Source organism: Poecile atricapillus, chromosome W (genome assembly GCF_030490865.1).
Source record: "Poecile atricapillus isolate bPoeAtr1 chromosome W, bPoeAtr1.hap1, whole genome shotgun sequence".
In the NCBI taxonomy this organism is placed as follows: Eukaryota; Metazoa; Chordata; class Aves; order Passeriformes; family Paridae; genus Poecile; species Poecile atricapillus.
Genome location: NC_081288.1, coordinates 4,521,342 through 4,534,686, shown reverse-complemented (window position 1 = coordinate 4,534,686; position 13,345 = coordinate 4,521,342). Strand labels below are relative to the sequence as shown.

At 47.7% G+C, this 13,345-nt stretch overlaps 1 protein-coding gene across 1 annotated transcript in view; it reads right to left on the bottom strand.

Moving 5' to 3' along the window:
- LOC131592485 (store-operated calcium entry regulator STIMATE-like) overlaps positions 1–13,056 on the bottom strand; it is a 29,771-nt gene extending 16,715 nt beyond the window's left edge. The window contains exons 1-3 of the mRNA XM_058864026.1: positions 12,830–13,056; positions 1,427–1,475; positions 1,112–1,207 (exon numbers count right to left, since the gene is read on the bottom strand). Coding sequence (XP_058720009.1) covers positions 1,112–1,207; positions 1,427–1,475; positions 12,830–12,956 — 272 coding nt within the window. The 5' untranslated portion in view covers positions 12,957–13,056. The remainder of the gene's footprint in view (positions 1–1,111; positions 1,208–1,426; positions 1,476–12,829) is intronic.
- Between the last annotated feature and the right edge of the window lie 289 nt (positions 13,057–13,345).

Here is a 13,345-nt window from a genome sequence, read left to right as displayed (position 1 = left end):
TCCCAGAGCAGATCCAGGAGCTGAACCCATCCCTGCCAGGAGATTTTGGCTCAGTGGATTTGGGCTCTGCAGCTCTGGATGTTGAAGTGTCACTGGGCAGAGTGCCAGAGGCAGGAGACCTGCAGGGACCTTCTGGGGATTGCAGGGTCCAAGCTCTAATCCAGGGCTTGGTATTTTCATGAACTCCAAAAAGAAAAAAGAAAATCACATAGACTAATGTGGGGTTTTTTTATGCAGTTTTCCATTATTGCAATATTTTCTGCCAGATTTCTGCAGCATGAAGAAAATGCCAAGCACAAGGCTACAGCAGTGAACATTTCCTTTTCCAGAACTCGATACTGCCTCTGAACCAAGAAACTGAAAACAACAATCTGCTTTTGATATCCACTTTGAAAGCGTAACATTAAGTTTTTCTACATCCAAAAGCTCAGGCTGGCTTTTTACAGTTTCCAGCTGCTGAAATCAAGAGCATTCCATACAAACATGAGGTTTGGTGGTTTATACTGGGCAGGACACAGAACATGAGCCTCAAAGCCCAGGGACAGGGCTGGAGGGTTTTAAGCTGCCTGGTTCGGGATGACAAGTCAGGCAGTGCAGGGAAACATAAAACACATATGAAAAATAAACAACACACCCAAAGGGCACAGCATAAGCATGAAAGGGTTTATTTTAAAACACTGTCTGTTTAAAAAAACAACAATACATCATTTGAGAGGTTATGTGCAGCCCCAGCCAAACTTGTGTCTGCTTAAAGAAACATATCAAGGTGAAGCACTTTAATATAAAAAAGGAGATGGGCCAGAAGGTTTTAAGGAGCATTTTGAAGCCTAAAGGAGCTCCTCAAAACGAGATAATGTTAATACTGAAACTAAATTTTTATCTGCAAAGTGGCTGAAGTAAAGGTGGCACTTCTACACTAAGTCTGAAGTTTGGTTTAGAAATCCCCTAAATAGGACCAGCAAAAAAGACAGCAGAGACAAAAACAAGCCCAGCAGGCTTTATCCCCATGCAGTGCTTCAAATGGATCAGTTTCCACTACTTATGACCCTTCCCAACACAATTCTCCCTTTGACAGATGTAGGGCATGAATGCAAGTGCCCTGAGTACTTACAGAGAGCAAGGGTCCTCCTCAGTGAGATCAGACAGAAAAACATTGGCAAAGTGGATGAAGAGGGCACCTATTGCCTGCTTGGAGGTATCATAAAACCTGGAGGAAAAACCAAGATTTTCTGGAGGAGTTATGCAGGGAATTTTATTTCTAGTGAGTACCAGCTAATTTATGGAGGTTTCATTGGGAAGCAGCAGCATATTTCATTTAAAAATTAAATGTCATACAGAACACACAGGGGGCCTAGAAGACTGTTAGTATAAGAGGAAAAAAATATTATAAACACAGTCTTTTCAAGTTTCAAATGAAAAATCTCACCATATCCTCCAGGGACGCCTCTCTGCCTTTGGTTCCTTAAATCGTTTTACTGCAAAGAGAATTAGAGAGGTTACATTAGCCAGATAAACCACTCCACATGTGCAGCCTGCACCAACCTTCACTGCAGAAGCAGTCAAAAAGTCCTGCAGGACCCTCAGCATTTGCAAGTTTAAAGCTGAGCAAAGCCAAAGGACCTCCCCCAGGGCAGTGGTGGAATCACTGTCCATGGAAGTGTCCAAAAGACACAGATGTTGTGCTTAGGGACATGGGTTAAGGGTGGGCTTGGCAGTGCTGGGTTAATGGTTGGACTTGATGATCCTGGATGGCTTTCCCAGCCATGATTCCATGGCTCTATTCTCTGGCCTGGATGCAAGCCAGCCAGAGGCAGTGTCTGCACCCAGGGGTCAGCAGGATGGACAGCAGAGGTGTTTGGAGAGAGCCATGTGCTCTGGCATCCCTCAGAGCAGCATTCCTGGACCATGGGAAGTGACCTAGGGAATGCTAAGGGAGGGGCCATCACTACCCACCAGCCCTAATAATCCTTCCAGGCAGCTTGGAATTACAGTGCTGACAGTGAAGGAGCTCTTCACTCCCTGAAAACACACAAGGTCAGGTAACTGCTCTGTTCTCTCCAGCTGTATTTGAGTGCCCAGGCTGTCCCCAAAGGGCAGCCTGGGCTCCTTCCACTGGGAAATGCCTTCCTGATCCAACGTGGAAGGATGCAGGGATTTCCCTGACAGGAGCCTTGACATTTCTAAAGTGCAGCTTTGTGCTGCTTTTACTGGCAAGGTGGCAGTGCAATAGATGAAAAGACAAGGGTGATAGGACAATGAGGAACTTCTTTCAACTAAAAGAAGAGATACTTAAAAGAAGATACTTAAAATAAGATATATTAAACTGAAGATAAATTCCTTACTGTGAGGATGGTGAGGCACTGGAACAGGTTGGCCAGAGAAGCTGTGGCTGTCCCACCTCTGGAAGTGTCCAGGGCCAGGCTGGACAGGGCTTGGAGCAACCTGGGACCGTGGAAGGTGTCCCTGCCCATGGCAGGGGGTGGAACAAGATAGTCTGTAAGGTCCCTTCCAACCCAAACCATTCTCCAGTCCTGTGATCTCCCCTAACCCCAGGACTTCAGGCACATGCAGGGTTTTGGTGTCCATCCCAAATCCACAGAAAACCAGCACTGCAATGACCTGGTCCATTATTTCCAGCAATGAGTAGCACAGCATCACTCAAGTTACACCAGACATTGCTGCAGCAGTTTGTCCTACCCCTGTCCAGAAAAAAAAAACCCTCCTAGTTTCCCTCATCCATCTGAATCCCACCATGAGATATCCCTGCAGCAATGACTTCCATCAGCACAGACAAGATCTATCATTACTGATGTCCTTCAAAGGCCAATTTTCATTTCACCTACCCACAAGCATCAGAGCCATGGACCAACCAAGTGGCCAGAAGTGCTTAAACCAACGCTCAGCTCATGGGGTCAAAGAGCACAGCCCTGCAGAAAAGCTCTTGGAGGGGTCTTCAGGCCACCAGGCCAGCCAGCTGACCACTAGCCCAACCAGAGCAGCACCAGGGGAGATTTTCATTATTTTCTTAATGAGAAGTGACATGTATCCACAGCCACTCAGGCTAGAAACCCAGTAATTCAGTGTGATAAGATGACAAGTAAGAGGTAAGAAGTTAATGGTGTGGTGCCTTGTTGAACACAGCTTGTCATGCCTCATTAGATTTAAGAGAGTTATCTGAGACTGTGTAATTATCAGAGACAGTAAAACTGTTGTATTAAAGATAAAAGCTAGCATTATAGAGAAATAATTAACTGCTTAATAGGGCATTTACTGTGCAGAGCTGCAGCAGGCTGTCTCCAAATTAAACCAGAAATCCAGCCAAGATTACCAGAGCTTAAACAGGGAGCAGAGTTGTTTGGTAGCTGTGACCTGGGGTTAGGGGGGGATGTTAAATCCACCCAGGAACAGCACCACATCTCTGAAGACTCCAGGAGATGGTGGACCCCTCCATGAAGCAGCACTTCTGTGCTTAGTGAGCACAGCAGGGCTCTGGAGACTGAACAACAGCTGCAAAGTTTCCCTCTCCTCTTCTGAACACTACAGAGAACCAAGCCCTGGCATGCACAGGCTCGGGTGGAGAAAGGCTGAAATCTCCTCTGTTCTTCTTAAAATGTGTTTCCATTCGCTGCAGTCCACTCAGCTTTCCACCAGCTGTAGGTGGGTTTGCTACTTGGGCTCAGACAGGTCAGTCCATCCTTAATATTTAACTCAAGGAAAGTTAATTAAAAATCTAGCTTACGGCACACAGAGTTGCACAAGATGGAAGAGAACCCCCATTCAATTAGATTGAAAATGAGACTGGAATGTACCTGGTCTATACCAGAAGGCATCAGGACCCCGTTCCCAACCACAGGATTGAGGATTTTAATGCCGCTTCCCTTCTCAGCTTTGTCCATGTGCAAAGCAAGCTGCCTTGTGCAAGGAAGCAATGTTATTGCACATCTTGGAAAGAAATTCTTCCCTGGGAGGGTGGGGAGGCCCTGGCACAGGGTGCCCAGAGAAGCTGTGGCTGCCCCTGGATCTCTGGAGTGTCCAAGGCCAGGCTGGATGGGGCTCAGAGCAACCTGGGAGAGTGGAAGGTGTCCCTGTCCATGGCAGGGGGTGGAACTGGATGATCTCCGAGCTCCCAACCATTCTGTGACTCCGAGATTTTGTAAGAGCCAGGGGAAGGGCACCCTTTAAACATGAGCAGAGCCCCAGTGGGATGGTGCCTGCCTTCCTCAGGGTGTGCCCTCACAAGTTCCCACTCCTCCCCTACTTGGCTCCAGCTGCTGCAGACACAAAGCTGTGAAGCTGAACCAAAAGGGAAGGAAGATGAGTGACAATCTGAGAGATCCCCTGCCCACAGCAGAGAAAGGGTGGGGCAGGAAACAAAATACTTCTCAGCCTTTCCCCTTCAGTCAAGGACAATAAAGATCATACATGCTTGAAATTCCCTCAGAACCACCAGACTGGGTGGAAGCTGACATCTGAATGAGAATCGGTGAAATTTTAGGAAAAAAAAAAAAAAAAAATTTGCTGTAGTCTTTCAATGCAGATCTGGAAACACTCAAAAAGCTAGAAGATAAAAGCACAATGACAGCTGTCCTCACTCTTTTCCAGGGTAATGTAGAGGTTAATATTCGTTATGGTGTTCTCTTGATGCAGTAGAAAGGGGACAGACAGCTTTGCCTAAGCCCTAGACAAAGACAAATGCTGTGAAGTTACCAGAGCTTGCCACAGTCAACATGCCACAGCCTACTTCTGCTTTTAAACAAATTTTCTGATCATAAAAATTAAGACAAGGACAGTAGCAACAACTGCCCTATTCCCTTGTGCTGCTCCTCACCCATGAGGGAACATCCTCCCTGCATCCCCCATTGACCCCACACTGCATTCAGACAGATTTGCTGCAGATTTGTGCACCAGCACAGGTATAAACCCCCTAAATTAAGCAGAATTAGCTGCAGCATCAACCAGCTGCTGATCAGCAAAACAGGCTACCAAGTCAGATTTCTACAAAATTATAGAGGGAAACTTAATTCCCTTGGATATGGTTAGACATGCTTGGCTGAGAGCCAGACCACCTCCCTGACAAATCTTAGTGCAATCAGCCACAGGATTCTGAAGCTGAGGCTTGGGAGGGAGGTCTTGGCTCAACAGACAGAACTACTGGGATCTGATTTACAGGGATCCAAGCCTGACCCCACTTAGTTCAGCAGCAGGCCTGGGAGGTAGATACTGAAAATGAACCACACATGAGAATTTTATGTGCATTAATACACCCAAATTGTAAGAGGTCCACCAAAAATAAAGCCTGAAATACCGCAAACTGGTGATACTGCTACCTGCTTTTAAGAGGGGATTAAATTGACTGCCATAAACCCCATCTCCAGGGTCACATCCCACTAACAAGAGGGTCAGGACTTTATTTCTAGCCTGTTCCAAAGAGGACTTGGAGCTACTGTACCAGGGAGGAAACAGAAGCTCTTTCCCTGCCCAACCTCTGTTATTTTCAGCAGTACAGTCTCCAATAACACATTTCAATCTATTTTGCAGGACACACCCTTTCCCAGGCTCTTTCCAAGCCCCAGGCAGGAAAGAAGCCAACATGCAGGATACAGAGCCAAAACCCTGGGGTCTGCACTATTCTTAGCCCGAGCATGCAGCCACTCAGACAGCTCGACCCCAGACACAATGGCAGGAAGCAGCAGCCACTGTTTGCAGAGAGCAGCCAAAGAGCTGCTGGCCAGAGCAGTGTGAAACTTATATCCCCCATCACTTCAGGGAGCAGCAAAAGTCCTGGTTTTCCTCCTCTAAACAGCTGTCAGTGTTTTGAGGACATGGACTGCTGCTGACTTCCATCCTCAGGTCTGCACTAGGTGTATTTGGTCATTGCCCCCCAAAGAGCCTTGTACCAGTGTTACGAGAACGAGAGCACCTCTAGCAAAATGGACAGAGGAAGGAACAGAAATTGAGATTGTGTTCATGGAATCACAGAATGGTTTGATTGGAAGGGTCTTTAAAGACATCTCATTCCAACTCCAGGACACCTTCCACCAGAGCAGGTTGTTCAGGAGCCTCAGCTGGAACATTCATCCTTCTGGAGATTGCAACTGCCCCAGTGAAGGCCACAGAGGACTCTGGCATGGTTGTCAGTTTTAAGCTCTACCCTTTGTGTCTCATTTTTACACAGATATTTAAAGCTGTTATTTTAGCCAAGTGCCAGGTGGTCACCAACCAAAGCTGTGAGATAATAAGCATCAGTCATGCTTTGCACATTGAGAACAGAACTTATTATCTGCTGACACAGCAGGTCCTACAGGACACCTGGACTGAGGCTGGGCTCCAACTCAAATACAGAGCATCCTGGAGGAGGCAGTTGTGACTCCCTCCATATAAAGCATCACTATATTGCAAGCCAGCGTCTTGAAAAAATGGAGTTTAGACAAGGAAAGATAAAGTAAGACCATAAAATCCAAGATCATTAAGAGAATACCACCTGAAGGATGAAGTGATGCACAAGCAGTTAACACAGAATCACAGTTTGAGTTGGAAGGGACCTTAATGATCATATACTTTCTACTCCCTTTTAGCACTAAAGACAGGATTTTATCAAAACCCAACTTTTATCATTAAAGTCTCTCTGCCATACAGTTTCCTTACAAATGGTGTTAAAAAAAAAAAAAAAACAGCTGGAAATTTAATAGACTCCTTAAAGCTTTGCATGCTCCACCCCATTAATTTCCCTGTACAATTTCTTGTCGCATTAAGTCACCCATAACATCAAACTGCTCACCCCATGCTACAGAACCAACTCAGCCAGGTGCAAGGTGCTCAGCTGCCTGTGGATCACAGGTAACTTCTCATGAAGCTCTACCAGCTCATTTCACATCTCCCCCAACCCCTCTGTTCTCTCAGGAGCTTCCCAGTCCCCGCTCAGCTTCCACCACTCGGTTTGGCCGCTCGAGGAGTGACAGCCAAGGAGAGGTCAGAGCAATCAACAGCTGCAATTCAAAAGCTTTGTGGAAAGCTGTGTGCAGCTTAGTGAAGCACACTGAGCGCTGCACAGACCTTCCAGCACACAAAGTGCAGCACGTGTTCTCAAGCTCATCCAATTTTCAGATGTACTGAAGCAGAAGAGAAACGTGCTGAGAGTCCTGCCATGTGCAGCTCGTTGCTTAACCCACAAACCTACACATAAATCAGCAAGGACCCAAGCTCCACAATGCCAGAGATGGTTAACCTCTGTGGCTTTGTTTTTCTTTGGAGGGATGTCCTGGGGTGACTTTATGATACTGGTATCCCCAGTTGCCTGGTTTATGTGATTTATTAAGTTCTGCACCTTTAAGACTGGCTCTGAGAGCGAAGGGGGAGAAGAAGAAGCCACAGTTTGTGCTGAAGAAAAACATCACTCCCCCACATCGCTCTCCTGGACTGTGGTGTCTGCAGCACGGACAGACAGCGGGACAGAGCTACTCTTTGGATTTTAGTTAGTTTTAGCTAGCTGAGGCAGAGGAGTTCCCAGGACCTTTTTTTCCCTTTGTCTTGTATCTGTGCAAACTTGCTCTGGACTGAAAAACACCCAGCCAAACCCCGGGAGCTCACGCCTGTGTCGCACCGGGCCCTGGGCCTCAGCACTTTCCAGCGCCGGAGGGACTGATAAGAACCTGAGCAAGCCGAGCTACACCACATGAAAAGGACTTTTCTTCCTGGATTTGCCATCCCATCGAACAGTGAGAGGTTTTATTATTTAATATTATTCAATTTCTGTTAAATAAACAGCTTTTTCCACTTCTCTCCAAGGAATTTTTTTTTCCCGGACCAGCTGGGGAGAGGGGTCATTTAAATTTTGTTTTCCTGGGGGAACCCCATTTGGAGTTTTCCCCCAAATTTGCCCGAAACTAAGACAAGGGAAAAGCGTTTACAGGGGTGAAGTTGGAATTTAAGTGCTCTTGTGTGTGAACAATTAAACTCAGACACAGTTATGCACTTGTGTGATAGCAAGCAAAGTCAGCAGTGCATTTCTCGGGCATGGTAAGCCTGCAGTGTTTTTGTGTCTTGGGCAGATTTATTTCAGAACAGCATGGAGGTCTGGACAGATCAAATGCTCTAGCATTTCTTTCTTCTTTTTCTTGACATGGACTCCCACCCACCCTCATGAGGTATTTCCAGCATAAAGTCAAAACACAAACCAGAAAGCACTCAGGATTCTTTTGAAGCACAGAAACAACATTTCACTTCAAACTACATACAGCAACCACCCTGAACCTAGCACTGGGGCAGAATCGCAGGATGGTTTGGGTTGGAAAGGTCCTTTAATGGTCATCTTGTTCCAACCCCCTGCCATGGACAGGGACACCTTCCACTAGACCAGGTTGGTCAGAGACCCATCCAACCTGACCCTGAATATTTCTAGGGCTAGGGCACCCATCATCTCTCTGGGCAACCTGTTTCAGTGTTCCAGCACCCTCACTGTAAATAAATTCTTCTCGTATTTCAGCTAAATCTATCCTCTTTCAGTTTAAAACCACTGCCCCTTTTCCTATCACTTGAGGGTCTAGTAAAAAGTCACAAAAGGTGGGTTAAGTTTGATTTATCTGGTGGAGATGAGTGCAACAGGTTCCATGAATCCCTCTCAAATGTCAGACACTTCTCAAGACGAGGATGCTCTCTCCAATTTCACCACCCAGGAGAAAATCAACATTGAAAGCTCAGCTGGAAAACCCACAGGGATCAAGAAAACACAGTCCACAGATCAAGGGGATACTCCTGATTTCTTTAACAACTGTTTTCTACCACAGAGACACTATTTCTTTTACAGCAAGTCTGGTAAATTCCTATTCTGTGGCTCTGCCTCAGGACAAACTACTTGGAGCAGTGTCTAAAACACCATCCCAGCATCTCCAGCACCAAGTCCTGCCTGGGGGTCAGCACCAGGGTCCCTACTGCAAACAACTCTGCTTTTTTAGCTCAAGGCAAGATGTGCTGGAAGAGTGTCTCCAGCAGTGACATGCAAGAGAGAGGGACACTGCTGTCACAGGAGTCAGCATAAAGACATTTTCAAAAGCAAAGCTGACAACCAGATTTCCCACTGGGTTGTGGGAGCTCAGTCCAGTCCAGCTCTTCTTGCCTGGCAATATGAGTGTTTTCCAAGAGAAAAATCTATTTTCATACCAACATTGCAAGTGCTACTATACCTCATTCAGCAGCTCAGAGGGCTGCCAAGACAGTTTCAGACAATGAAAAAGCTGGAAGAGAAACAAATGTTCGTGTGTGTCCTCAACATTGTTCATGGTAGAGAAGAAAATGAGTATACCAGCTCCAGGGAAAACTTTTTCTGTTCACAATGGAGACAAAAATTCTTCAACTCCCCAAATTCACTTCTCCTGCACTCTAGTTAATTCACAAATAAGGTTGTGGATGTAATTTCTACAAAAGATCTTCTCTCATTTCAAAGAGTTTTGCTGTCCTCTGTGCAAACTTGGACAACTTTTGCTAGTCTAGAACCCCTTCCTCAAAAGAAAAAAGGTTTCAATGAATAGCAACAACTGCAGGGACTCAGTCCTCAAAAGCACACCCAGCCCTTGCAACTGAGACAACTGCAATGAGCTTCCTTCACTCAGCTGAGCGATGCTCAAGAAAAAGCATCACAAATTGCTTCAGATGGGATTGCACAATTATCCCCACTCCTCAGGGTCATGACCTCCCTGAGGGGATGTCCTTGCACAGGAATCCAGATCGCCACACGCACACAGCTGCTGGGCTCCACTGCCTCAAGTGTTTGTGTCTCAGTTCTAGGACTGTCCTTACAGCCAAAGTGCCTCCAAAGCCACTCCAGGCAGGTGGAAAGGGTAACACCTCTTTGCCATTTGACTCCCAAATGAGGCAAAGCTGCCACCAGAGCAAGCCCTGCTCATACTGGGATAGGCTTGACTCCAGCTTTAAAGACCTTGCTGGGAAAGCAAGAGAGTGTTTGTAAGCTAAAATGAACTGTCGTCATTATTGCTCATGGGAGCTGACAGAATAACAAAACCCCATTAAACAGCTGTCCTGACTCCCTGCCAAGGCTGGGCACCATTTACCTCTGGGTCCTGTTTTCACCACACCACACAAGGGACCCATTTCACAAAATCCACTACAATGGGGAGCAACCACCCCACTCAATCATTCAAGACTAATTTCCTACTCCATTAGGTTTTCCTATCAGGTTGGCAGGAGAGAATCTTTCCACAGCCCTAAAAAATACAAATTTAATGACACAAATTGCTCTGATAAAAACAAACTTATAGCCCCTGCAACGTCCATGCTTGGGACCCACATTCAAGAGGGATACTCTGAGCACATCCCATGCACACACACCTGCAAAACTTTGTAGAATGCCACTTTATTGTTAGTCTGAGTTCCTCTACATATTTTCAAGGGCTCTGAAAAGTATCTGCACCATTTGGAAATATTATCCATCCAAATCCAGATGTTCCTATAGCTGAGCTTGTACTTTAAAGTAGAAGGAATGGAAAAGGCATTGATTTGGGTTTGGACAGGAGGAATTCTGTACCATGGTTTTGAGTCAGAAGGGATTTGAAGAACATCCAGTTTTAAACCCCTGCCATGGGTAGGGACACCTTCCATTAGAGCAGGTTGCTTCAAGCCCCATCCAGCCTGGCCTTTGACACTTCCAGGGATGGGGCATCCACAGCTTCTCTGATCAACCTGTTCCAGGGCCTCACCACCTTCATGGACCTTGTTTCCACTTATTAACCCGTGGCCTGCAACATCCCAGGAAAGCAGAAATCACAATAATAAAACCAACAGAAACACACACTGAAAATGCCACAGTACTGAGGAAAAGAAGTATCCAGGGGCTGACTCCAACAAGAGAAACATCCTAAATTCTACATGATGCAGTCACCCAGCTGGGACTGCCTGGCTGGATGTAATGAAGATATAACCAAAGTTCCCAGGAAGTTTTTTGTTTCAGCTCCAAAGGCTTCCATGCCTCCCTGGAGCCTTCTCCTTCCCAGAAGGCTGCCAGCTGAATGTGCCACAGAAACAACCCAAAAGCTGCAAGTTGCTGCCCAACATAAAACATGGTGAGCCCATCACAACCACCGTGGGTTAGGAGTCGGCACACAAACAGCCCCTCCAGCAGATCCAAGGAAACCTCCAGCTGGAAGTGTGTGACTGGGGCACAGATAAGGACCAGCTGGGGTGGATTAGGGACCACCAGCCCAGCTGCAGCCAGAGGAGGTGCTGTGGTTGGGATCCCAGGGCTGTAAACACATCTGCTCTTGGGGTCCCAGCCAGCAGTTCCTCCACAGCTGAGTCAAAACCAAACCACACAGGATCAACTTTCAGTTTCTCTTCATTAATCAAAGAGGTTGTTAATGTTCCCAGAAATACTAGCCCTTGCACCAGCAGTTAGCTCAAGGTTGCTGATTTTCTGGCAGAGGTTACATAGCCTCATCCACAGAGGTATTCCAACATGATTTACCTAAGTCCTTGATTTTATGGGACACCCTATGGAGTTTATGGGGCAATTAACCCGTACACACACATCACTAGGGGGAACTGGAACAGAAAAAGAAATTACCACTATTCTTACTGTCAATATTTGGTGAAACACAAGCAGTGGCATGTTGCAACCGGGCTGCTCCAGCTGGAAGAAGGTATCAGTTATCGCTGGAAGAACTTGTTGCAGTTTTCCCTGGCAGCCTGGCGTTAACCACAGCACTGGAGCCTTTTAAAGTGGTTTCTAAAAGGCGGGGGGGGGGTGGAAGAGAACCTCAAAATCTGCAGCTACTTAGCCAGAAAACTTGGAAGTTTCGGCTCACTGTCACCACAGGCTTTTAAACAAGGAAAAAAGATCGAGTTCTGGCATGTTGATTCAACTTGTGCTAAACCACTTAACCCTGAAGAGCAGCAACACACACACTGCTCCGAGCAAAACACAGCTGCAGCACAAAACAACAGTAAATTTTCAAGGCTCATTCAGCCTTAGTGTTCCCCACCTTTCCACAGGATCGCAGAATCACTGAGGGTGGAAAAGACCTCTGATATCATCAAGCACAATCATTAACCCAGCACTGCCAAGTCCTCCACTAAAGCAGGTCCCAAGGTGCCACATCCACACATCTTTTAAATCCCTGCCGGGACGGTGACTCCAGCACGCTGCCCTGGGCAGCCTGTTCCAATGCCTTCCCCTTCCCGGAAAGAAGCTTTTCCAAACACCCACTCTGAACTTTCTACAGTGTAACTTGAGGCCGTTCTCTCTGGACCTGGAAATCACACCCCGGGGTGATTTTTCTCACTGATTTCTCCCACCACCACCACCCCTTTGCCAGTAACAAAACACGTTCTCTCTGTAACTTCTTTCCCCAGCCGCTCAAGCCCCAAAACTTTGCGCAGCTGAAGGGAAAATTAAGCAAAGCAGTATCACGGCGCAATTAAATCACCCTCACCTCGCAGCGCCGCGTCGGACACCCGCCCCGTTTTTGTCAGCTCCTCCCCGGCAACTCGCGGGGTTACACCAATAGTTTTTTTACCCTTCATTAAAATTTTCTAAGTGACTGAGCAATGGCTCCCACAAGCGCAGCCAATTTTAACAGATTACAGCCGCGCGTTCCGCGGAGCTTCATTACCATCAGATTAGGGAGTTTTTAAGAAGGAGCATCTGGCGCTGCAACCGCCGGCTCGGGAACATCCGCAGCGCTTCCCTTCCTCCCAAATCCAGCCGGGACACGGCGCAAAACTTGGTGCTTTTTAATGAACGGGCAGCCAGCCCCGAGGTGCCGCCGGTCCCCCCGGTCCCCCCGCGGGCAGGGGATGCCCCGAGCTCCCCGGTACTCACGCATGAGGGTGCTGAAGGCGCAGAGAGCCAGCAGCGCCTGCAGCAGCACCCCGAAGCGCCCCAGCAGCGCTCCGCTGCCGCAGCCGTGCGCCGGGCGGGGGGCGGCCATGGGGCTGCGGGATGCCATGGGATGGGATGGGATGGGATAGGATGGAAGGTGCGGGATAACGCGGCACTGGGAATGGGAATGGGAACGGGGATGGGACAGCCCCGGCCCCGCCGCGCACAAAGGCGGCCCCGAGCCGCCCCCGCCCCCGGCCCGCCCCGCCGGCAACAGCGCCCGGGGCGGGGCGGGAGGAGAGGGACGGGCACGGCAGAGGGGACCGAGAGGGGAACAGGGACAGGAGATGGGGATACAAAGGGGACAGAGACAGAGGGATGGGGATAAAGATGGGGATGGAGTTGAGTTGGGGATGAGGATAGGAACAGGGACAAAGAGATGAAGATGTGGAAAGGGTTGGAAATGGGGACGCAGTGGACGCATATTGAGATGGAGATACCATGGGAATGGAGATG